General features: G+C 48.1%; 1 protein-coding gene across 7 annotated transcripts in view; it reads left to right on the top strand.

The window, feature by feature from the left end:
* The window catches only part of PAX7 (paired box 7), a 99,351-nt gene that overhangs the window by 49,958 nt on the left and 24,420 nt on the right, over positions 1-24,973 (top strand). For all 7 annotated transcript variants that reach the window (XM_062623604.1, XM_062623606.1, XM_062623602.1 and 4 more), the window contains exons 7-8: positions 12,316-12,481; positions 12,858-13,060. In XM_062623604.1, the coding sequence (XP_062479588.1) occupies positions 12,316-12,481; positions 12,858-13,060 (369 nt within the window). The remainder of the gene's footprint in view (positions 1-12,315; positions 12,482-12,857; positions 13,061-24,973) is intronic.

The raw sequence follows: 24,973 nt of genomic DNA, 5'->3' as shown, positions 1-24,973 counted from the left end.
ACAAACCAGAGGCAGGTTCTCTGTTCCAGGGCACTCTGACCTCACTGTGACAAGGCTGGGAGGGAAAGCAGAGCAAGGAAAAACTAAATCAATAAATAAAGAGAACCTTTCCCTTGTCTCAAGCTGTGATCCTCGAATCCCCCTACTTGCTCCCAGGCAGCTTGTGTGGAGGTTCCTGCCAGGGCTCTAGTAGCAGCTGTTCTCCGAGGCACATTCCTGATGGCTTTCTCATTCCAACATCCTGGCAGAGTCAGCTTCTTCCCACCACTTTTAAGCCTGCCGCCCCTTGTAAAATTTTCTGGATATCAGAGCAGATCTTTTACTGGCTCTCAGGATCTACAAACATGAGTCAATCAAGTCCTTGTGGAAAAAGAGAAAAAGGCCTCCCCACACACACATCCACACATGTAGCCATCCAGCAGGGAATCTTCTGCCACCTTATAGTCTTCCTCGTGTCTCAGCGGAGTTTTTAAGGCCAAGAGACGTGCTTTGGATTAAGGATGGCTGTAATAACAGTAGGGCCAGCTGAGATGTGTCTGGGTGTTAAGGGCCATGCCAGCATCTCCCCATCTATCCCATCCCCAAAAGCTTATCGTGTTAACTTGTAAAATGGGAGGCAGACACATGAGAAGTGTTACAAAAGAGACTCAAGAGCAGCCCTCAGTGTCTGGTCATTGCATCATCCAGCTTCTGGATTTCAGTGCACACTCTCTGCTGTGCAGCCGTGGGTGGACAATGCCCAGATCACATCCAGGTCTCCAAATCACAGTTCAGGTGTTGCTATTGGGCCATCTTACTGTATTCTTTCTTACTATATAGGGTGGTGAGGCACTGGAACAGGTTGCCCAGAGGGATGGTAAATGCTTCATCCCTGGCAGTTCGAGGCCACGTTGGACAGAGCCTTGGGTGACATGGTCTAGGGTGAGGTGTCCCTGCCTATGGCAGGAGGATAGAACTAGATTATCTTGAAGTCCTTTCCAACCCAAACCAATCTATGATTCTATGATCGTATATACACAGCATCCCTACACTGGAATCCCATTTTGATAATCACTGTACAAGCACTGAACAAAACCAAGCAGGCCTGGCTATCTCTTTTCTTTTTTCTCCTCCTCACCTCTCTTTGCTCTACCACGTGAAAGATGAATTTACCTCAGTCTCATTCCTTCTCTCTGATACCTGAACATTCACATACCATAATCAGTTCCATGTGAAAGGCTGATAGCTCTGTTAAACTTTACTGGCAGGCCTCAGAGGCTGGGTGCTCATGCAGCTGCCCAGCTAAGTGGAAGTTTGACACGTTGACAGCTAATAAAATTCCCAAGCTGCAGAACAAGAAGGGGTGGTGGTGGGAGGCAGCTCCAGGCTCCGCTTTCTCATCTGCTAGGAAGATCACAGGATGGTGAGCAGTATTTTTGCAAGGTCACTGCAGTGGCTGTGTGCTTGTGACACAGGATTTCAATATTCAGACTTCAACACACCCAGAGGTATGAGCCATGAAAAGGTTAATCCCAAGTTGAGCATAAACAGTGCTGAGGCTTCTGGATGGATCAGGATGGTGGTGCCAAACCCATGCCCAGAGAGGCCACAGGTGGAAATTCCCACTGCTTTGTTTTTGTGCAAGGCAATGTCTTGACTCATGTGTCCACATTAATTGTCCAGCACTGAACTAATTCTTGCCCATCCACAAGTTCCCTTTTCCACCCTCTCAGAAAACAAGCTGCTGAATGCCAAGTGTTCATGGGTTTAAGAATGAAGTCTAACAGCTAAACAATTCACTCAGCTAATTTAGTGGAAGCTTTGCCTTTGATCTTGAATGTATTTTGAGGTTTTACACTAAGTTTTGCAATTATCTAACTGATGGTGGCAAAGTTTTGATATGGGAACATACCCCTAAGTGGGATTCTGTGGTAATTCTGCCTTTCCTCCCTGGCATTCCTTGAGAAGAGATGTTTTCCAGAAAAACCCTTTTCTCACAATCAGTTTAGCTTTGTCAGTACAGTGTTTCTTAATAAAAGGATAGTTTTGCCTGGAAACTCTTGTGTAGGTGTAGAAATTACTTCTCAAAGCAATGCTAATGTCAAAAGAGACACCAGGTACATCAGTCAGGGTTTAGGGAGTCAGAACTAACCCTTGTCCTAAACAAGCCCATTTGTGGATCTGTTTGCCCAGATGTGTTGCGTTTTTAAGGCTAGATCCAACAAACCTGTGTGCTTATTCCTGGTTTTTACTTGAGCAGTGCTGACAGAAATAGAAGGTAAAACAGAGCAGTGCATACACCCAAACTACCCTCAGGTCAGCACTGTAATCTCAAATCACTGAGACATTTGCACACTGCAGATAGACCTTAGTCGCAGGTTGAGCAGCCAATCTCCCTTTTTCCTGCTGCTGTAATGAGTCAGGTGTGACAGGCTCCAAAGTATTATCTCAAAAGGCTTTCCTAGAAATGTACCAAAGTCAGTCCCAAAAAAGAGATGGCAGCTTTTGCTTCTCAGCATCATGTAGAGATGATTCAGATGGTTGTACCACAGGCGTGAGTACCACCAGCAAGTACGTTAATCCTGGTTCCTATGGACTGGGCAGTGGGTGCTCTATGGAAAGCAATCAGAAGCTCAAAGAGATGGGTGTGTTGTGATGCTGATGTCTGTTATTATTAATCCCCAGGAAATTCCATGCACTGAGAAACCTTTATTTCAATAACAGAATTAAACCAGACAGCAGGAGTCGCAAGCCAGTGCTTTATTGATCATTTTTATGATGGATACCATTGTGATTTCTGCCTGGGAGAAAATGGCTGTTTCATTTAATAAAAAGCCTCAGAGCAATTCTGGCTCTGAAATCTCAGTGCATTTCTAGGCTCCTCAGATAATCTGTATTTTCTGACACAGTTTCAAACTGTAGTAAACAAACAGCCATATTCTAGATCAGACATGCCAAATGGAGCGCCAGCAAAGAAATTCCATTCCATTTTCCTTGAGATTTTTCACAAAGCAATTCTGTTCTCAGTGCAAAGCAGCTGAAAAGCACCGTTTACAGCAGCACTCTGCACTCTAGGTTCCAGAAACACCTGGATTTCTTCAGGAACTTCTCCACTCTGTGTGCTAGTGGGGACCCCAGTGCTCTGTCATTGTGCTCAAGGTCTGTCCCGTTCCCTGGTATGGTGCTTGTTGAAGGTATTACAGGGAGGGACAATGCAGTGGTTAGCAGGTCTCCCCAGCTCCGAGTATTAACTGGAGCCATGCAAAGCTGCTGGAACGTGATGCTGTTTGCTTGGTGTTCTGCTTCACGTACTCTTTGAGGTGTATCCAAACTGGCTTTTCTGAGGCAATCCCCCTCCCTTAAAGGTCAGCTGAGAATGTTTTCTTTCTTCCCGAGGCTCCCACTAGTTTACATTTCCTGTGCAGAGGGCTGCGAGGGGGTTAGGACACAACAGCTGCCCCGGGGTTCTGGCAGCACCGAGGGGCTGTGCGGAGGAGCCGGGGCTCCCGTTGGCAGAGCTTGGCTTGGCACGCTGCTGTTCCACGGCGCGGGGCCAGCCGCGCTCTCGCACACCGGAGCCTCCACATAGAGAGCCCAAGGCAAGAAGAGCCCCTGGCCCTGCCAGCCCCTGAGAACCGCCGCGGTGCTGCCGCTGCGTGTGCCCAGGCACGTCGGGGCAGCCGCGGTGCGGTGCCGAGCAGCGGCCGGCTCCCGGCAGAGGTCGGGCCGGGGGTAGTGCGCTGTTCCAGCCGGCTTTAAAGAAGCGGTGCTGCAAGGTAATGCCAGCGAGGGCTGGATGCAGCCGAGGGGGTGAGGAGGGTCCAGCTGCTTCCCACCCATGTCTGGCTGCAGAAGGGTGCGAATGAGCGAGGTCGGTCGGCTGCAGTCTTGTAACCTGTTACTTTCTGTTTGCCTAGTGAATGCTTGATGTCTCTCGGCATTGCTGCTGTTCTTTCACTTCTCCCCAGCCTGAATTAGAAATGCAATTGGGTTAAAGAGTTGCTGCTTTTTACTTGAACAATACAAACAGAAAGGAATATAAGGTAAAACAAAGCAGTGCGTACACCTCAGGGCAGCACCATGGTCTCAAATCGCTGAGACATTTGCACACCACGAATAGACCTTGGATACAGGTTCCCACACAAGCAGCCAATACCTCAACTAATATGCTCCAAATAAGCCCTCATTCCATCTCCAAGTCACATAAAAATTAACAAAACCAAACTGCCAAGCTAACCATCAGGTATCCAAACTATAGCAGCAAGTCTTTTTCCACCTGAACTTTGGAAAAGAGAGAGATGATCTCTTAAAATTGCAAGCACATCCTATGTCTGTATCTAAGGGTTGGTTTAGAAAAGCATCAGCACTTTTGGTATTCGTAGTAGAATTATAGTAACCAGCCCCCTTGGAAATAGAAATGTCCCACTGACAGAGGACACAGTCCCAGCTTTGTAAGCCTGAGGGCATCCTGCTGGAGAGAGTCAGCGCTATTCCGCTAAGTATATTATACTTCAGTGCAGATGAAAATGATAAGCCTAATCCTGCAGTCCTTCTGGCAAAGCATTGGTGCAAATCAACAGGAATGAATATCAACTTTAGAACATGCAGCATAATTTGACAAGAGCAGCTTGGTTTGTATGTGTAGGGCAGGGAATCTATGAAACAAAGGCAGAAATTCATGACAGAGAGTGCTCCTTCCAACTTGTTGGCTTCTGCAGCTGGAGGGATCAGTTCTGCTCAGTAAGCCCTGGTTGTTAGTTAAAATTGTGGATTTTTGTGTTGAGATGCAAACCCTGGAACTGACTTTGGATTATTTGTCATATTCTGCTTTGGAACATGGAGCAGAACTGCAGCCTCATGCTCCCAGCCTGAAAAAGGCATCCCCTAAACAATGTGCTAACGATTGGATTTTCTTACAAAGGATAAAGGGCCCAGAGGCCAAAGCAATGAACCAGATCCCAGCTCCTGGGCTGGAGCACTTGTGTGGAACACTGCGCACTCAGCTGGCCTAAATGGAAGTCAGTGAAGTTGCACTGATTTATAGCAGTGCAGTGTCTGTCCCATTGTATTCAAAACAAACAGGGCCTCCCAAAGGCTTTATGAGGAGAACCTTTATCACAAAATTTCCAGTCCGACAAGAGTATGGACCTAAATATTTCTCATACACTTTGCTCACATGCCCTGTGCTGAACCTCTGCTTCTGTGTGTGCCCGCTAAGTGAGCAGCCAGCACACGTGGCACTGGCCTGTTCTCCGTCTCCCCAGCTAAGGAGGCTTTCTGTTTACTGGGACACCAATTAAAGAGATCCTGTTTGGCCAGCAATGGAAAAGATCTGTAAGAAGCGGGAGGAGGGGTTACCAGGGTGTTTTAATCTTTGAGCCACTTTCCATAGTGCTTAAGCTGTTTTTAAAAGCTCACAGCTTTTACTTTCGCAAAGAAAATCTTGATAGTGGGAATCATGTGCTGCTGATTTGCTCTTAAGCCTGGCCTATCTCTAGCTAAACAATAGCAGCAGGAAACCTACTCTCCAACATCTTACCTCCATGAGGTGTGAACATCACAGCCTGTTCTGAGGTGTTTACATGCAACTTGAACACCAGTAAGATTCGGCCTTCTAAAAAGCAAGGCTTTAAGCACTTCATAAAATACAGCTGCTTTCTGACAGTGGTGAACAGATCCTCATGTCCTTCAGCTTCCACAAGCCTCACTCATCCTCCGACACAGGGTGTATAAAGAGCTATATGGATTAAGTAAAACAGAGGGTTTGTTTTGAATTTTAGTTTAACAGAATTTATCATCTGACAACTCAATCACTGAGAAACACAGTTTGCAAAATGCAGAGCTGGAAAACACAACATTTGCAAACATTCAGTATCAACAGTAATTTTGTTCAGTGATAACAATTTTTAATTTATAGGTATTATTAACTTACATTACAGTATATTACAGTAAGAGGTGAAGCTGCGTCTCTGGGCAGAGTTGGCCTTGGAGCTGTGAAGCCATGAGGTCAAATCTGGGCTTCGGATGTCTCAGTGTGACAGTGAACAGATCTATCCCATTTCTCCTGCTTCCCTGACCAGAGTATAAAATTCATAGTAACAAAGTGTTCACGCTGTGATGAGCGCTTAAAGGTAGAAATGACCTTTTGGTTGAGGAAGTGTTTGTGGCATTAATGCCAAGATTAGAAAGAATATTGCAAGAGTAAAGTGATCAATGTCACAAGGAAATCTTTCACTGCTAGCAAGGGTTTCTTTAAAAACAAAAACAAAAGATTTTTTTTTGTATAAAAAATCCACATACCACAAACTGTTTATTGAAATTCTTCAATAGAATCCCAGACTGGTGTGTGCTGGAAGGGACCTTAAAGCTCATTGTTCCAACCCCTGCCACGGGCAGGGACCCCTTCCACTAGAGCAGCTTGCTCCAAGCCCCTGTGTCCAACCTGGCCTTGAACACTGCCAGGGATGGGGCAGCCACAGCTTCTCTGGGCACCCTGTGCCAGCGCCTCAGCACCCTCACAGGGAAGAGCTTCTGCCTTATATCCAACCTAAACAGATTGTTATAAATAGCTAACACCTTCAGGAACTGGGCTGTGCCAGGAAAACTATAGGCTAAATTCGTTGGATAATCTCATTTGTGAAGAGTCATTTGTTCTGCTCCACTAACCTTGTTTAATATTTATCTTAACCATCTTGCCCACAAGTAGCAGAAGCTCAGCTTTTTAGGCACTGAACCAAAGTGTCACTAGATACAGCTGCATCCCTACACACAGAAAAAAAATCTGTGTGCCTAAAATCTCTGCACTCTCCTGGGCTTTTATGGTTGTTCTGTAAAGAATTATCTCAGTAGCCTCAATGATGCCTCTTCATCAGGGTTTGTAGCAATAGGACAAGGGGTGATGGGTTCAAACTGAAACAGGGGAAGTTCAGGTTGGAGATAAGGAAGAAGTTCTTCCCTGTGAAGGTGTTGATGCCCTGGCACAGGGTGCCCAGAGAAGCTATGGGCAAGGCAAGGCACTGCTGGGATCTCCACCTGTTTAGAGGAGGACCAGGTCCAGCAGGGTCACCTCTGTCCAACTTGGAAAGGGACCTCATCTGACTTAGGTGGAATTTTGTTGGTTTGCTTGGGCCATAAATGTCCACGTGATGCTTTTCCACCTGGTTCCTGTAACCTCTTGGGCCTGTGAAAGCAAACACATGCTGCATCTCTTCCATTCTACTGGAGAGCAAAAGCACAACTTGGCTTTTCCATCCCTGTTTCCATTTAGGAGCTCATTTATCCCATCTATCTTTCTCCAACATCAAGTCCTGATTAGGCTGAGCAGGAACACAACAGGCTTTCTTTCCCACAGGAGCCTCTTTTGACCTTCCTTTCCTCTCCTTGTCTGACAAATTGTGGGAGCTGACCCATATCTGGGCGGCTGCAGGGATAATTCAGTCCAGCCCCATCCTGGCAGGCAGCTGCCTTTGCAGCCCTTCTCCGCTGGTTGACAACAAGTGGTTGGGGCATCTCGGGCCTGGCAGGGTTGGGTGCAGGCGTTCAGGTTAAATAAGAACCAGTTCTAACCTTTGCCCCAAACCCAGTCTGGCTGGGATGATGGGCTCTTGTGAGATCAGCTGGTTCTGCAAGGCAGACAGTGATGGATTGGAGAGGTTTCTTAGTCCTGTTGTGCCTTCCTCTTCCATCTGTGAAGGTAATAGATTGAGTGATACTCTGCAGTGAGCATCTAGCGTTCAGGAGCAGCGTATTCACTTACTGCACAAGGTGCATATGGCACAGTGAGGGACTCTGATTTTACCTGCACCTTGGGCATGCCATGAAGAACTTGCTTGGACATCTTTAAAGTTATTTTCCATGAGGACATTCCTATATCTCTCTGCTTCCCCTGAAGCAGTTTCTGTAGCATTTCCTGTCTAATGAGCACATCCTTTGGAAGACGATTCACAGGGACAAAAGCCCCAGATGTCTCTAGCAGGTACTAAGTGTTGTCTTCAGTGGCCTGCATTATACTTCCATGCCCTTGGAAAGCAACATCTTCACACAGTGCAGGAGCTCTTTGCAGTGCACAAATGATCACCAAGAACTTGTCTTTTGGGGAGGAAACAGGTTTCTGACATGTTTTTAATGCTCTTGGGTTCTTTACACAACCCTTTTCCCCACATTTGTCCCAGCATAGAACTCCACTTGTGCAATCCAGCCCCAGCAGCCTCTAGAATGTCTCCACAGACAGAGCAGCAGCTTCAGATCTTCCTCCTCTTCCTCTTCTTCTTCCCACCAGTGTGGGTTTAGCAGCCGTAGCCTTCACTCCAGGCTTAACATGGTGTAACAGGATCCTCTGGCAGGGGGAATCTTTAGTGGCTGATAAAACCTTAACTGTTGGGAAATGAAAGCAGGTTCCCTTTGAAGTGCACCTCGCATTTCAGCTCCATGCTCCAGCCTCTCTATTTTAACTACCAATAAAATGATTTATAAGCATAAAGGCCTGAGCCACCTTTAAGGCAGGGAAAGGGAAAGAATTGCTAACGTCATTTGCTGCAATGGATCATCTATTTTTTTCTGTGGGTTAGAAATAAGGGGCAGAATCAACCTGTTTGGGCCATGAAATGTCCCTTCTCTGCACGGGAAGAGAAATCCTATCAATTGCTTTGTGGAAGGTTTCAGTGTATTTGTGGCTGGATTCTTCAGGCAGGCTCTGGTAGGAAGCACTACTTTTAAGCATGTAGTTGGGAATCTCATTTGGTGCATGTGTGTTTACTATTATTATCATTCCTTATTTGTTTTGCTCTGATGCTTCAGCTAAGAAGGAGCTCTTGCTGTGCCAGGTATGGTGCCTACTGTTGGCAGTTAGAAAGAGCCTCTATCTCAGGTGGCTGGTTGTTGAAATAAACTGAGATGTTAAGAAAATACAGGTTTTATCCTCAATTTAGAGGTGGTGATCTGATGCATGGCTTTTTTAAGGACCCAAATGTGTTGAATGCAGCAATGTTTCCACTGATTTCAAATGAGAAAAGCAACCCCCAAGTCCTAGAAGGAGGCTGTAGCACAGGTAAGAACTGACTTTGTTGATAGTCCATTCTTCTGAAAGTTAGCTTTCTTCAAAGTCCATTGTAGACCAAAGTAAGCAAGACACCCCAAGAACAGCCCATTCACAGGCCTCTTTTGTTGACTCTACTCTGTTGTAAAAGGATCCAGGGTATCCTTTTATCCCCTTTAAAAACCAGAGGAACTACATCCCCCTCACTGGCTGGGGAGAAGCAAGACGGGAGGAGTTGAACACACCGGTTCTGACCAGCGGCTGCAAACATGTGTGTTGGTGCATGGACATCACTAACCTCATGTGGTGTAACGTAAGACAGCACAAACCTTTGCCAAGCTGTGTTTCAATCATGTGTTAGCCAAGCCAACTGACAAACCACCACGGGCATGGTGGGGATGCTGTCAGAGAAACATGTCCCGTACCAGCCCATCTCACTCCACATGCTGCTTCTGAACTTCTAATCCCGAGTGGATTTGCCAGCATCTGGCTCTTGGTTATAAAAAAGGAACTTTCCCACCCTTTGTGATGTTGGGAAAGTGTCAGCAATCACTGAGTGGCTTTCACATTCTTGGAGTTGGGTTTCCCTTTCCCTGCCTGCATTCAGAGCTGCTTGCTTATGTCTGCCCTTCAGGTATTTTGCTTTTTCTAGGCTATTCTCAGCACTGAGATCTCTTTTTTTTGGAGTGGAAGCTCTTCCAGCCTGGGACCAGGCCTCTTTCTCTGCAGAGAGCAGGTTTATTTCTCTCCTTGTGTTCAGCTGTAGTACTAGGGGTTTATGCCCCTATCTGCAAAAGTGGAAACAAAGAGAAGCCATGTTCCATGCCCTTAATTCAAGACATGGATTACACATACATGCAGGAGGAAAAGACAGGTCCTGTTTGCATGACCAGGGGAAACAAAAGGTTATTTATCCATTTCTATTACTCCTAAACACTGTGCCATGGATTGGACTATATAAAAGAGTTGTGTAGTGCTACAGCCCTTAATGTTCATTCATTTCTCTCCCCTTAAGTCTGTCCTAGATTTTGCTAGTGACTTCTGGTGCCAAAAATGGACACAGGGATCCTGACCTGCATGGACTTTGTTGATCAGTGCAGATCGGATGTAAGCTGACCCATTTCTGTCAACCTTTTGGAAGGTGCTGAGAGGTTCTGCTGCTTCAGCCAGTAGTGCAGTGCAATAGGAACAGGTCTGTAAAACGACACATTTGGTGCCAAGGACCTGACATCAGCACTGTCTACATTTCAGGGGGCTTATTTTAGACCAACTCTTCCAAAGAAAACTGGGTTTTCACTGTACAATGAATGGATGTACATAACAGCATGAAGTGAAGGACTAGGTCCTTCCTAGCCAGCACCAGCTTACACACAGCCATCATTAGCAGCTTTTAATCAGACTGTTTCCATGTAGATGAGGAGAAAGAGCAATAATAGACTGATCTGAAGAGCCTCACAGAAATCTGTGTGTGAACTCAGTGTCTGGTTTTGCAGCAAGAACCACTGCAGTGCATGTGGACCATGAGCCACCACTCAGTTAAATAAGCAGCTTTCAATGAAAACATGCTGCCTTGTGAATTAGATGTACCCACAAGTGCCAGTAGGAAAAAGGCAAACCAATAAGTGACATCTGCAGGGGGATTCAGTTTAAAGGTCAGAGGTACCCACTTTGAGATGGGGATCACGTCTGAAGTGCAAGGCACATTGGACTAAGGTTCTGCTCTATCTAGGGAATGGAGCTTTGCTTTGGTTCACAAGATGTGGGGGCAGTTTGGACTCAAACCCTTGTAACCCCAGCTTCTGATCTGACATTGAACAGCTTGGAAGCCTGATGGAGGATTTCCCCCCCTGAATGCTTTACACTCTTGATTTTTGCTCCATTTTTTTTCTTGTTGCTGTGAAATTTAATCGTGTTTTCTAGACCTTTAGGCCTCACAAAGTCCAGCAGCTGCATTCTCATCTGGCTTGAAAGCTTATCCGCATACTTCTGAACCCCAAGCAGGGATGGGGCCTGAGAGCCTCTCTGATTAAATGAAGTAAACCAAGGCCAAGAAACAGCTTGAGAAGCCCTTTCCACGATGCAGAAGGCAGATTGCCCATGATAAAACACATCAGGGCAGACAAATGCATTTAGGAAAATCTCCCCTTGAGTTTTCCAGGTAAACTAGCACTGTAGGAAACGTGAACCCAGCTTTGCATGTGCATCAATACTGGGTTTCTTATGCATTAATCCTGGGTTTATTATGCATTAATACTGGGTTTATTTTAATACACAGAGATCGAATTTGGCTGCAGTACAATCCTAGCGCACACTGCAGTGCCTCTTGCAAGGAGAGCATGTTTTAGCATACAGACAACAGTGATTTGCTGCAGTACAGAGAAGCTGAGAAACCCCTGTATTCCCTCCGGTCTGGTTCTATCTATTTAGCTTGTCTAACACTGAAACCATGATGCTAATCTGTCTATTTATCCCTTCTAACAGAGCAGCCGTGTTGCTATTATGGTACTTAATCCTTCAGCATAATTCACATAGTTGTCAGATAACAAGGCAGAATGGCCAGGTGGTAGCAATGCATCTATTTGCTATGGACTCTCTTGGAATAATACACAAGCTAAAATATTCCTCTTCATCTCACCCTGCTGCTGATACATGCTTCCATGCTCTGAGGAGTATCTTTAACAATTCTAAATGCAAGTATCCTCACCGAGGAGACAGGGTGGTGGTAGCATTGTCATAGAATCACAGAACAGTTTGGGTTGGAAGGGACCTTAAGCTCATCCAGTTCCAACCCCTGCCACAGGCAGGGACACCTTCCACTAGAGCAGGTTGCTCCAAGCCCCTGTGTCCAACCTGGCCTTGAACACTGCCAGGGATGGGGCAGCCACAGCTTCTCTGGGCACCCTGTGCCTCAGCACCCACAAAGTAAAGAACTTCTGCCTGATCTCCAACCTGAACTTCCCCTGTTTCGGTTTGAACCCATCACCCCTTGTCCTGTCACTACAGTCCCTGATGAAGAGTCCCTCTCCAGCATCCTTGCAGCCCCCTTCAGACACTGGAAGCTGCTCTGAGGTCTCCAAGCAGCTTCTCTTCTCCAGGCTGAACAGCCCCAGTGTTCTCAGCCTTCACCTGGGAGGAAGGAAGCTGAGGATCAGAGATGAGTTCTTACAACGTCTTTGAAAGGCAGGAACTTGAAGCTGGTTTTGGCTAGTGCTGTTACTCAGGCTGTGTTTCCATCAGCAGAGCAGGTGAGGTGGGACAGCAGCTCAGAGCAAGTTACACGTGGCCTTTCCTCTCCCCATCAGGTGTGGTTCAGCAACCGAAGAGCGAGATGGCGCAAGCAGGCGGGAGCGAACCAACTTGCAGCTTTCAACCACCTGCTGCCAGGGGGATTCCCTCCGACAGGAATGCCGACCCTCCCTCCGTACCAGCTGCCAGATTCCACCTACCCAACAACCACCATTTCCCAAGGTGAGCACCCATTTGCCTGCATTGCTCCTCTTCTCTAGCCCTGGGTAATCCCATCATCCCTTCACTGATTCATGGCATCCCATTGAGGCTCTTGTAATACACAGGTGGTTTTCCTCGAGTTGGGATGAGAAGGTTTTTCCCTAAGTCAACAGTTTTCTCCTCTACCTCATGGTCATTTCTGTTGTATCTGTATGTCTCGTGACTGTAGTTGTTCTGCTCAGCTTTGAAATGATGAGCACACTAGAAAGTATCATAGGCAACCCCTTGTTCTGGGTAAATCTCCATGCTGGGATTCAGTGGAAGGAGTATTGCTGATTCCAGTTGGCTTTGGCCTTTATAAAAGAATTTACAGCTTCTTCCCCCCTTCTCTCTGCAGATGGGGGAAGCACAGTACACAGACCCCAGCCCCTGCCACCATCCACCATGCACCAGGGAGGACTTGCTGCAGCCGCCGCTGCCGCCGATACCGGCTCTGCCTATGGGGCCCGACACAGCTTCTCCAGCTACTCAGACAGCTTCATGAATGCTGCAGCTCCTGCCAACCACATGAATCCTGTTAGCAATGGCCTCTCTCCACAGGTATGTGACCCGCTTCCATTCTCTTTCTTTGGCTGACAGTATTTGGCTGGTTCAGATCCTCTGAGAGCAGGACAGGCTTCAGGCTATCACAGTGTATTATGATTAACAAGGGAGTTACTGTCATGAGCTCGTGGAGGCAGCCTGGTTAAAGCAAGGAGTTTGTTTGTTGCAGTGTCTATCCTGAGCTCAGCACTGCACTGCCAGGGCACTTGTATCTGTTAGCTCCCATATTCAAGTTAGCACACTGGAATCACAAACCCCAGGACCAAGAGCATTGATTGGTGTTCCAGAAAAATTCCAGTGCAGGTGTGGGCCCTTCCATGGTGGGGTTTTAGCCTTGCTGTTCTTAGCTGCTTTCTTCAGGCTCTCTTTAGAAGTAGTCCATGATTTGTGGGTGACTGATTTAGAGATTAGCTGAAGCCAGGTTGTCCAAGTCTGGTTGGAACATGGAAGCTCTATGGATCTGAGCTTACTCAAAACACAGGGATGTAGATCTGGGATTTAGCCTTGAGAAACTTAACTGCCATACAAACAGTTCTGCTAATGCTTTTCACAAGGTCACACTAAGAGGTGCAGGTAAGCTTTAAAGGAGGAAAGACAAAGCACATCCTTGATTTTAAAACCCCTGCCTGAGCTCAGAATGGGGCACCCATGAGCTGACTCTGGGCTCTGTGCTCCAAGCCTCAGTGCAGCCACCTCTTGAAGTGCCCGGTCCCAGGTTTGATCCACCTTCTGCCAGGTATCTCTGTGGCTTTTGGGAGCTGGTGTGACAGAGAAGCCCACCTCAGCAGTGTAGAGAGGTTAAAGCCTCTGTCACCAGCTGGTCTAGAGAGAGCAGAGCTTGTGCTGTGTGTGTGCTGTGGAAGCAGACTTCCATTCTCAGCTTGTGAGCTGCACTGAAGTCAGTGGAGATCCCAGGATATAACAGTTTTCTGTCACCTCATTAGATAGAGCCTTAACCCTTCTCTTTGGTTTACTTGCTGTAATCTGTATCCTGAAAATTAACAGCCAGGACTTGCATTCACGTTGTGCCTGCTGTCCTGGAGAGGTACCAAATACATTTCACTTTTGTCCTCAGTCACTTGTGAAATACAGAGACATGTGAAGTGCACTATAGCAGTTGTTTCAGTGTGGCTGGTAACACTGTTTAAGACAGGAAGGGCAAAATAATATGAAACTACAAGGAGAAATTAGGTAGGCATCTGAAATGAAAAGCCTACAACTGCTGAGAGAGGAGTCCAATAAATGGGGACATTAGAGAGATAGATAGATTTTAAGGTCCAATAACTTCTAATCTGTCAAGTGTGAAAACAGACATTGAGTGTCAATGGAAAGAGGGAAATTTTGCAGCTTCTCTGAAATGGTATAAACCCCCCACTTTTAGCTTTGAATGCTCATGAGATGGAAAATGTAAAAAGGGTGGCTGGCATGAGGCTGAATGTTGCCTCAACCAGCATCATTTGTGTGGGAAACAGGGGGACATCTTTCTGACAAGGGCTTTCTAATAGCACTGGGTTGAGGAGAGGAGCAGACAGTATGGAATTCAAAGGCAGGCTGCAGGTTAGATGGTCCAGGGCGTGTGATTAATTCAGATTATCACAGGTGAATTTAGCACCACAGAGTAAGGGTGAGATCCACGTGATAAACTGCACAAGCATTAGGCATACACAGGTCTATCATGCAATTTCCATTTCTGTAGCTTCAGCATCTTCTTACTAGTTCTGCTCACTAAATCAGAGGCTCATTGAAATGGCCAAACCAGTGCTGTATCTATGCTTATCCCTATCCCAAATTACCCTGCCCCAGGCTCAGGCTAGGGGAAGGTGAGTCCTGAGCCAATAAGCCCTTTGTATGGGAAAGAGAGGATGCATTATTTGGCAGTCCCGAAGAAAAGAAAGCTTTGCACCCCCAAGAAGAGGAAGTTCCTACTTTCCTAATGTGTTTAATCATGTGAGGGCCAAGACATCAGCATATAAATTCTTCCATTTCTTTTGTGCATAGAAAGGCTAACCCAGGTTATTTTATGACTGCTTTATATTTACTTATCTGCTCCCTTCCTGTCTAAATCCTCTGCTGTTCCTAGTGGAAGGATGCAAGACATACTCCAAACAGCATGAATGAGAACTCATAGAAATGTCCTCTTACATGGAGCAGGGTGGGTAAAAGCTTCGTGAGGTTTCAATATGGGATGCTCTGTGTGATTTATCATAGAATCCCAGACTGGTTTGGGTTCGAAGGGACCTTAAAGCTCATCCAGTTCCAACCCCTGCCATGGGCAGGGACACCTTCCATTAGAGCAGCTTGCTCTGCATAATTCAGCTATCCCACAGCATTACAGGTAAACCCTCTTGTGCCTCAACCCTCTCATCCTCCTGTGCAGTTATCGGTGGCATCTGGTTGCTCTCCGCAGGGGTAAATGTTAACTACAGGGAAGGAGTGAGTTCAGGAGATAGACAACAATTGGCAACTTAAAATGATGGCAATTTGTCTGAGCTGCAAACAGACAGTTCTCTGGTTTCAGCCCTCAGCAGCAGCAGGAGGGACATTTCTTTGCAGTTTAGACAAGGAGGTGGGGGCCAGCCTGGCCCAGAGCTCCCAGCATTTGCTGCCGCTCGCTATCCAGTTACCGCGGATTGGGTGTCCCAGCCAGAAAGCACCAGACGGGCTCGGTGCTGGCAGCTGAAATTCTAGAGGGGAAGCGTGGTATTTCCATTCTCACAACAGAGAGAAGGGGATTACGTCTGGCCACTGCGGGCTCCGTCCCCCCACACGCACACACACTTCAGTGCCCCCCCCTCCTGACAGATTCCTGCAAGTTGTGTCCAGCCTTCGCGTGGGAAAGGGCCACATTTCTTGCTTGGGTTCCAGCCTGGAGCACACAAAGCCTTGTGCCTGTTCTGCTCTGCTGCTGGGTCCCCAAAGCGATTCCCATGCAGTTTCCCTAGTGTAGAGGCCATTCTGCCTCTGTTCCAGACCTGAGACTGTCGAGGAAGGAGAGGGAAACAGGGAACTTTTGTCCCCAGTTGCTTCATCCCATGTTGATGGTTTTTGTGATGCTTCATATGAGAACAGCAACTTGGCTATGAAAAAGGATAGTCCTATGTGCTTAAACCACTATCAAGCATGATCTCTCATGTCATACTCCTTCCTAGACCTCAGTGAGAGCCCTCAGGGTGACCCAAGCGCTGATTAGTGCTGGTTTTGTGCTGGGAGAGCCTTTGTAAGATAGAAATCTTGCTCTAAGCATTGCCTGTTGGAGACAGCCAGCTTCCCAGGCTGGCCAGCTGCAGCCAGATGAGTCACCTTCCATCTGTCAGGATGCTCTGGGTGGCTGCAGCAGTCATGGATCATCAGCAAGTGGGTTGGAACCAGAACATGCCGCAGCGAGGTCCCCATCGCTCCCCAAGGCTGTGTGGGTTAGCAGCAGCTGTCACAGATTCAGCTGGGCTGACTCAGTGGCTTGTAACTGCCTCCAGACTGGTGTTAATGCCTGTGCCAAGACTTAGCAAGGATATAGAGACCGAAAGTGAAGTTAAATCTGAAGAGTGAGTAACCAGTTAGCAGTCATACAGAGTGTGATTTCTGGCCCTGGAGCTCCTGTCTCATCATTTCTCACAAGAGTGGTTTATAACCCAGGGCTGTGGGATTTCATAAATCCGTTGTAAATGTTTTCAAGTCATTTTCATCCTACAGAGGAATCATCTCCCATTTATCTGAGAACACCTATCAGCCTCAACTAGAACAAGGCCAGGCACCAAGATGTCCTTAGCCAGGTCATGCTTCCCACTAGCAGAGAGAGCAAAGTCTGCATCCATTTATGAATTTCAGACCTGTGCTAGCTGAGTATCACCCTTCACCATGCCTGGGATAAGGCTGGTGACAAATAGCTCAGTGTAATGGTAAACTCAGTATCAAGCCCAGTGACATCTTGATCAGCATCTGACATTCCTTCAAGGAATGTAGATGCTACACCATGGGATGAGGTGGGAGGAAATTAAGCAGTAAGTGAGGGCCACATATGACTGCTTCTCTGCCATTATAATGATGGGAAATGCCCTGGGTGCTTTCCAAAGAGGAAAGAAGTTGGGCCACAGCACATTCTGCTTTCCTGTCTAAGCATGTCTCTTCTGCCTTTTAAAATGTCTTCATGTTCGTAGGATGTTGTCCACTCAAATTTCTGCTGCCCTTTTAGATCCAGGTCTGTATCTTAAACATATCTGACCATTCACTGCAGCATGTTGGGGTCTTACAGGGGGTCATTCAAAAGGAAAAGGTCCTTATTTTGTTGCAGGTGGCCCCTGTGTGGCTGGAGAACACATTGAGGTATAGTTAAGAGTCAGGAGTTTCCTGTACTCTCAGAACATGTTATTTCTGAGACTTCTGAATCTTTTAACAAACCCACAGGATCACCCAGAGATTAAGACAATTCCAGGAATAGGAAAAGCCAAGAGAAACTTGTTCACCATCTCATATTTGTTGCTTTAATTTTTTTAGGGCTTTTGGTGGCTTTTTTTGCTCCTTCAGCAAATTCATTCCCAGTGTAATGGCAGTATCTGAGGTCAGGTTTTAAACCCTCTCTGGGTTTATCACCATTTCTTGACCGTGTTTCTGGAGCAACACTTGAGGCACAGGCCAGGCTCTGCCCACAAATTCCCACTCTAAAGTCAGGGACCTTCATACTCTCCATAGCCACAGCAGAGTTTTGCTTCTCCTGACATCATCCCTCCACTGTCCAGGCTAATGTTTTCCTCAGCCTCACTGGGCTGGGATTGGAGATCATCTGAATCCCTGTCAGGAGCACACTGATCCTGGCAGGAGCAGAAGAGCCAGCTGAGCCCTGGTTTTGGGGGGGAAAGCTGGCTCTTGGGAAGGACACGATGTTAGCTGGCCAGAGGGGAGCAGCATCCCGATGCCTGGCTCCAGTGAGACAGCGCCTCCTCCATCAGTGACATGGATCCCTTCTGTCTGCTTCCTTTTCTTCCCTTCTTTTTTTCTCGTTGGAGACACTGTGCCTATAATAAGCATTCAAAATGAGTCTTGCTGGGCCAGGAGAAGGGGAGGGGAAGAAAGGGGGAGGAGAGAGAGGATGAGATTTGGAGGGTGGGGGGAAAGGAGAGAGAAAAGGAGGAGGGGGTTTAAATAGCAAAGAATTAGGGAAAAAAAAAAGGAATCTGATGCAAATCACTAGTAGAGAGAAAATTATGTGCAATTACCCAAGCGATACTGGGCAGCCGTGCCCACCCCAACCAACAAGATCTCATTAACAAGCAGAAAATAAGATTGAAATGGTGTGTAAAAGAGCTGAAAAATGAATTTGAATGCTGCATTTGTCCACAATTACCCCCTCGTTCACACATATTTTATTGCAATTTTTTTATTATTCTTAATCTTTCCATCCCTCAAAGCAGATTGGGAACATCCTGGCATTACAGTTGCTGAGGGAGGAAGCATTAAGGATTCCCTGTTTCCCTGAAAGGAGACCCTTCTCTCGCTCAGATTCGAAAGGGTTGGGTTTGGATGGATAAGGATTCATTTCTCCGGCTTATCTTTGTGTAGGAACATGTTCTTCTAATGTTCTTTAACCCCTGACGCTCTCGGGTGCCACCTCACACGAGGGGTTTTCTTTAACCTTGTCTCCTGGGTTCTTTTCCTCCCTTTTCCATCACTCCTTCCCCATTCTCCTACCCTCCTTTTCCACTCCAGGTTTTTACCATGTGGGCTCTGCCCTCTTCCCCCACTGCTGCCTCCTCCACATTCCCCCTGCAGCCCCATCTCTCTAGAGGACCATGATTCCCTCAACTGAAGTGTCTGCCCTTCAGAAAGCGGCTGATGTCCCTTTTCCAAGCCACATTTATCCCTTTTCCAAGCCACCTTTATCCCTGTTCCTTTTCTCTTCAGCCTCCCCACGACCTTGGGGCAGATTCCAGGCAGGATTTTTGGAGAAGGAGGTAAACACATGCTAAAATCCATGCCCTTTCTTTGCCAAGGGGATGGAGTGGGGGCATGGGAGCTCCAGGTTTCTCTCTGGGAGCAACTGGCTCTGCTGCATCTGCGTTGGCGTTTTCCCTTAGCTGGGTGTCAAATGCAGCTCCGTGTCTCTCAACTTTTAACCTACGTGTGTCCCAGGAAAGCTGGGAGTTTTTTCCACTAAATTTCTTCCTTTTTTCCCCCCCTGTTTAACCAAACAAAGCCCATCTGCTCTTGTCAGTTACACGCCTCTGCTCCCAGCAAGGGGAAGAGGGGAGAACAGAGCATTTTTCTCGTGTGAAAAGAGATAGGTATTTATTTGCCTGATTCCTAATGATTGTTTCTGTTCTGTAGGGTGGGAAGGGGGAAATTCATATCTGAGGGGCCACCTCACTTGATGTCATTCTCGAGGTTTCATGAGCTTCCTTGAGTGATTTGGATGCTCTGGTCCCACTGAAGGCTGATCAGAAGCCAACAAGGCAGCATCTTACTACTTTAACCCAAACTCTTATGCTCTGCGTGGCATTGATTGTGTTGATTCCCACATGATTTCCACTCCACACATTCTTCTCTGTGTGGATTAAAAATATTAGAAAAATATTAAAAATATTAGAAACACTGAAGGATTTCAGAGCAAAGAGTTGGTTCCTGAACCTTGAATTCAATAGGAACTTTGTCATCAGCTTCAGTGGGTCCAGGATCAGCCCCCGTGACACTGTAAACTGTGGCTCTTTGTAAACTCGGCTATCAGAAGTACTGGGAGAAAAGGGAATGAAGAGAAAGTAGGAGAAGAGATAGAGGCAAAAAGCTAAGGAGAATGACAAAACCAATGACAGCAGGAAGAAGAAATGCAGGGAGGTGTGAGAGTGCCTGATAAGCCCCCAGACATCGGGGCAGGGAGCAGGTCTTTAAGGCACCCAGGGCTAAGACATAGAAATCTGTATCCATAAATTTTCAAATATCCCTTCCCAGACCCCACTACTTGCTCCCAGAATGGTGGGAGCACAGCCAAAGCAGGGTGGGTGGAACAGGCATGGCAGGGAATGTCTTTCCTGTGGAAATCCAGACAGGACCGGTGCAGCTTTCAGCTGTGCTGAAACACCTCTCCCCTGGGTCCTGTCTCTTTTCCACACCAGGGAGGGTAAGGACTTGGCCAGGAGATTTGGAGAATTCAAATGCAGGATTTCAAATGCTTTATGATTAAGAAGGGAACTCGAGACAAGGCAGGCAGGGCAGATAGAGCAGAGGAGAGCCAGCAGCCAGCCTGGTGATGGGCACTGCTGAGCCATCGCTGGCATTCAGTGTTCCGCTGCCTGGCTTGAGGAGCTGCAATAACCCAGGGAGCTGGTGCTGAGCTGCAAGAGGAATCAAGGGACCACAGCAGGGAAAGCCCTGGAATGAGGGATGTGAGATAGAGGGGAAGCTTAAAAGGAAGGAATGCAATGAAAGGAATAATTAGGACTCAGAGGCAGGGGCATGCGTGCGTGCTCTCGCACGCCTGTGTGCACAAGGGCATCAGTGTCCTGCGTGCGTGTTGTGTGTGTGCACACCAGTGTGTGTGCCCATGCATTGTGTGTGCCTATTAACATCTAGGAAGGGTGGAACAGCTGTGCTCCAGCTGTGCCCTGGCTGGGAAAAGCCATCTCTGGCAGGAAAAATCTACAGCAACATACTTGGCGGTGGATCAGGCACTAACCCAAACCTGCCCCCTTCTTTTGTTCCACAAAGAGAGGTTGTGGAATGAGGGTTCAGTTCGGTGGCTGTGACAGAACAGGAGAGATACTATGCTGGGATAGGAGGTGGGACCATGTGTTGCAGGTGTACACAGGTCCACTGGTCTCCTTGTGAGCCTCAAACCTGTCCCAGCTCAGGAAAACACTACGCACTGAAGACGGGTACAGGATTGTGTATTAGTGCCATGCCAGGGGGATATGCTGTGACCTTCAGAGCTGACAGATACAATTTTGAAAGGGGTCATTGTTTAGTATGGCTTATTTTCTGTTTGCTTTACCATCTATGGGTGCTAACAATGCAGGAAACCCACATTGCTCCCATCCCAAAGCCACCCAGTCACTGGGATTACTGGCAGATGGGTCGCAGCATCCTGGGGCAAAGGTTGCAAGCAGGACATTTGGGGCTGAGAGGACAAGGAGGACTCTGGGGGCTGTGGAGCATCCTGGAGGGCTGCCCACAAGTTCTTTTATGTCCTGAAGCACCAGGAGAGGCTTATGGGGGAAACATACCCTAAAGAGATGTGTGAGATAGGTGTTGGGGTATTGCTTCAGCTTGCAGTGCTATCATCTTGCTGGTTGTCCAGGTGTGAGAGGGGGAGCAGTACCTGACTTTGCTATAGGTGCTTTAGCAGATTGGGGTTACAGAGCTGTGCAGGGGCTTCTGTAGTGTATGGGGAGAGTGGAAAGTGCAAAGAATAGGAGATAGGGCTGTGTGTGCAACAGATGACTAATGGGGGCCTATCAGGTTGTGGGGTGCGTGCCATGTGGGGGTTTCCACCTCGCACACTGAGGTTCCTCCTGCTGCAGGGTGCTGGTTCCTGCCTCCATCAGACAGGCGTGCAGGAGATCAATTTACAGCAGGGGCTGAAGATCAGAAATCCTGGCAGGGTCTGGGCTGGGTGAGCAGTAAATTGATCAAAGGTGCAGAGGGTCTTAGCTCGCCGCAGTAAGCTGGAGTCAGCCCTTAAGCCTATCCAGTTTGGAGATGAGGGGGATCTTATTTCAGGGAGTAAGTACCTGAAAGGGAGTCGTGAGCCACATAGAGGAAAGGGTGGGGAGCTGCTTGCCAAGCATGTGCAGGAGAATCACAAGGGCTGCTTTGAGAGATTGAAGGGGAAGAGGCAAGACTGACATGGAGGGGCTTGGGGTGAAATTTACCCACCAAGGCAGCACAGAGCTGAAACAGGGATGTCAGAGTGGCCCACGCAGTGGGAGCTCTCACCGTGACTCTTGCTTCAGTGCACTGCTTGGTCTGGGACCCACTGAGGTGCGGAGCCAAGCCTGGGTTGAGGCAGGTCCTGTGGGGAGCTTGTCTGCAAGACTGAGGGAGATACCTGCACTGCTGCGTGCCCCACACCTCCCTTTGCGGGGATGCTCCTGATGGGGACTGGGGAAGAGGGAGAGTAAAAGCTGCTGGTCTCTGTCTTTCCCCTGAGATGTGGAGCAGCAGCGAGAGCTCCTCTCTCTGTGTGTCCCTCCCAGCTTTGCTTCTCCCTCTCCCTTCCCTTCGTTCTCCCTCTCCTCTCTCCTTCCATTTGATGTGGAGGAGAGCTGTCTGCCACTCGTGCGTCTGTACCGAGAAGGGATCAGAAGTTGCAGCGAGCGCTCGGCGCCTCTCCTTTGATCCATGTCCTGAGGCCTGCTTGACAGCGAAAAAAAGCATGGAGACAAAACGACTCAGTCAAAGTGATTCCTGACAACTGTCTCCATGAGATAAGGAAGCGCTCTGTGTCTTGGTTTTCTTTTTTTCCCCCCTTTTTAATACCGCCTCTCCGTTTCCATAAGAAGCCGAGTCACTTTAAACCAGAGGAGCCAGCCAACAGGCAAGCTGCACAGAGAACAGCCGAGCAGAGAGCGCCTGCTTGAGCTTTATCGTGTTTCCTGTCTCCCTTTCCATTCCTCTCCCCCCAATTTTTGCCTTAAAAACCATCCTTTCCCCATTTTCCTTTCCCTCCTCTCTCCATGCTGCTGCCTTACCCCAATGCTGCCTCAAATTATGCAGTTGCAGAGAAAGCCTGGTGCACTTGCAGGTGGCTGGGACATTATTCAGCTCAATCCCAATCACAGGGAGATGCCTTCCTTCCCCACGAGGGGCTGGTGGGGAGAGAAAGCCCTGTGTGTTATCTGACAATAACCAATCCTTGCAGCAGGCTTCATTAATAACAGGGCATTATGCACTTACGTGGTCCTTAGAGCTGTTCCCCTGCTGCTGAGCCCCAGATTGTCTTATTATTGTTTTATTTCTCTTGCCTAGTTCATGTCACACAGGGAAGTGTTCCCCCCCTTCTTGCCTTTGGGTTGCTTGTGAGTATGAGTTTGCAAGGGCTCAGTGGCACTAATGCTCACTGGAAGAGGCAAGGCTTGGTGTGTGTGTTGGCGCATGGAGGAGCAGGATTCACACCTTGGAAGGGGACTGTGTTTGCAGCTGGGCTCTCAGGAGGGTCCCCAGACACAAACAGGACAATGCAAAAGGGATGGGGAGGTGGCCTCATAGACCGTGATGCTGAGGGCAACCTGGCTTGGAGATACTTGGACCACTTCATTCAGGTGAGGAGCTGGGGGAAGGCAGATGTGGCATGGCTCAGTGTGCTCCTGCACTTTGCCATCCTTAGCTTTGTAAAGCTGGAGGGGGCTTGGGGTCTGCCTGTGGTGACAAAGCTTGGCTTAGGAATGGGTCTAGAGAGGGGTTGTTGGCTTAGGGTGAGGGAGCAGCCCTGTGCTCTGTCTGGCGCAGGTGATGAGGACAGGGATCAGAGTTCATCCTAGCCTCTTTGCCAAGGAGTTGTTCTTCCCTCCACTCCCTGTAATTAAGCTATTGTGGTGGCTTTGCTCCCAAATCCAACTCCATTAGCATGCAGGCTGGGGGGTGGAGAGGATCGAGGGGGGACCCAGGGAGAGGAAGAGATTCCCTTCCCCCCCAGAACCGCGCTGTGCTGCGCTGATAAACAGTAAATATCGGGGAACAGGATTTCCACATTATCTGAGCAGGGCAGAAAATCAAAATTTCAGTCTAAATCCGAGGAGACGAGGCTCCTAAGCTGCTCCAGCTGATCCCGACGCTGAGCCCAGGCGCCGAGGCTCAGGAGGCACGGAATCACAGGGTTTTGTTCAACAGAAAGGAAGAAAAGCAAGCAAAAAGAGGAGAAAAGGCAAAAAAAAAAACCCAACCCAATCTTTAGGGGCTGACTGCAAGGAGGGGAGAAGAAGAGGTGGTGCAAAGTAGAGCTTTGTGTGGTGTTGAGGAGGAAGGAAAGCCCCGGGTGTATTGGGGAGGGGGTTGGATGCTGCCCATCCAATGGACTTTCCAAACGGCGGCTCTGCCTCGGCACAGTGTTGCTTTGGGGATGGACCTGTAGGACACCAACAGCTGCTGCAGGATGATGGCAAAACCTTTCATTAGCGATTAGAGTGTGCAGCTGAGCACAAATCCAGCCCCGAATTAGGAGCCACATGAGGTCTTCCCGACCCTAAAAGCCAACACTTGATTCAGCAGCTCTGTTGGGAGCGTGGGTCCATCAGCTCTAATGAAGCCCTGGGCCACGCACACTGCTAATAGCATCTCTGTGCCCCGCTCCAGCGCAGGAGCCACCCCAGTGGGCATCAGCTTCTGCCATGGGACTCATGCTGCAGCAAGAAGGAGTTGGTGCGGAGGCTGAACCGCTCTTTGAGGGAGCACAGGGCACCCTGAGACTGAGCAGCAGTGGGGAGAGAAGGTGAGGGATGCAGCAGAGAGAGGCTGGAGGTGGTCACTCGTCCTGCAGTGGAAAAGGGACGTGGTTCTACCTGCTTCTAAAGGAAGGAGCCATGTATGGTTCATGATGTGTTTTCACAGTGCTTCCTGCTCTCCCAGGAGCAAGGTGGTTTGTTTCAGTGCCAGACAGGGTGAGTATTCCTCAGGCATTCAGCTTAGCTACCTGCTGTGTCCCAGACATTCTTGCATCCTTGGCTAGATCCATGCTCTGTTCCCTACATAAGACTCCATAAAAGCATTGCTTACTGCACAGTCTGTAGCACCAGGTTTTTATCCCAAGGGAATGTGGTTCAGCCCCATTTTTGCACAGCACCAGAGGCTTTGAGCTCTCCCTGGAGCTTTTAGTCATTGCTGCTTGGAGCAGTGAAGAAGAAAAAGCAGGGACTAGGTGCAGGAAATGTTTGCTTAGTTTCTGTGCAACCAGTTGTGTTCCATCTAGAGGCCACAGGCTCAAAACACAGA

Source organism: Pezoporus occidentalis, unplaced genomic scaffold, assembly GCF_034315485.1.
Source record: "Pezoporus occidentalis ecotype Australia unplaced genomic scaffold, CSIRO_AGI_Poc_V1 ctg255, whole genome shotgun sequence".
NCBI lineage: Eukaryota > Metazoa > Chordata > Aves > Psittaciformes > Psittacidae > Pezoporus > Pezoporus occidentalis.
The sequence above is the reverse complement of the archived record's forward strand: the minus strand, read 5'-3'. Positions and strand labels throughout refer to the sequence as shown.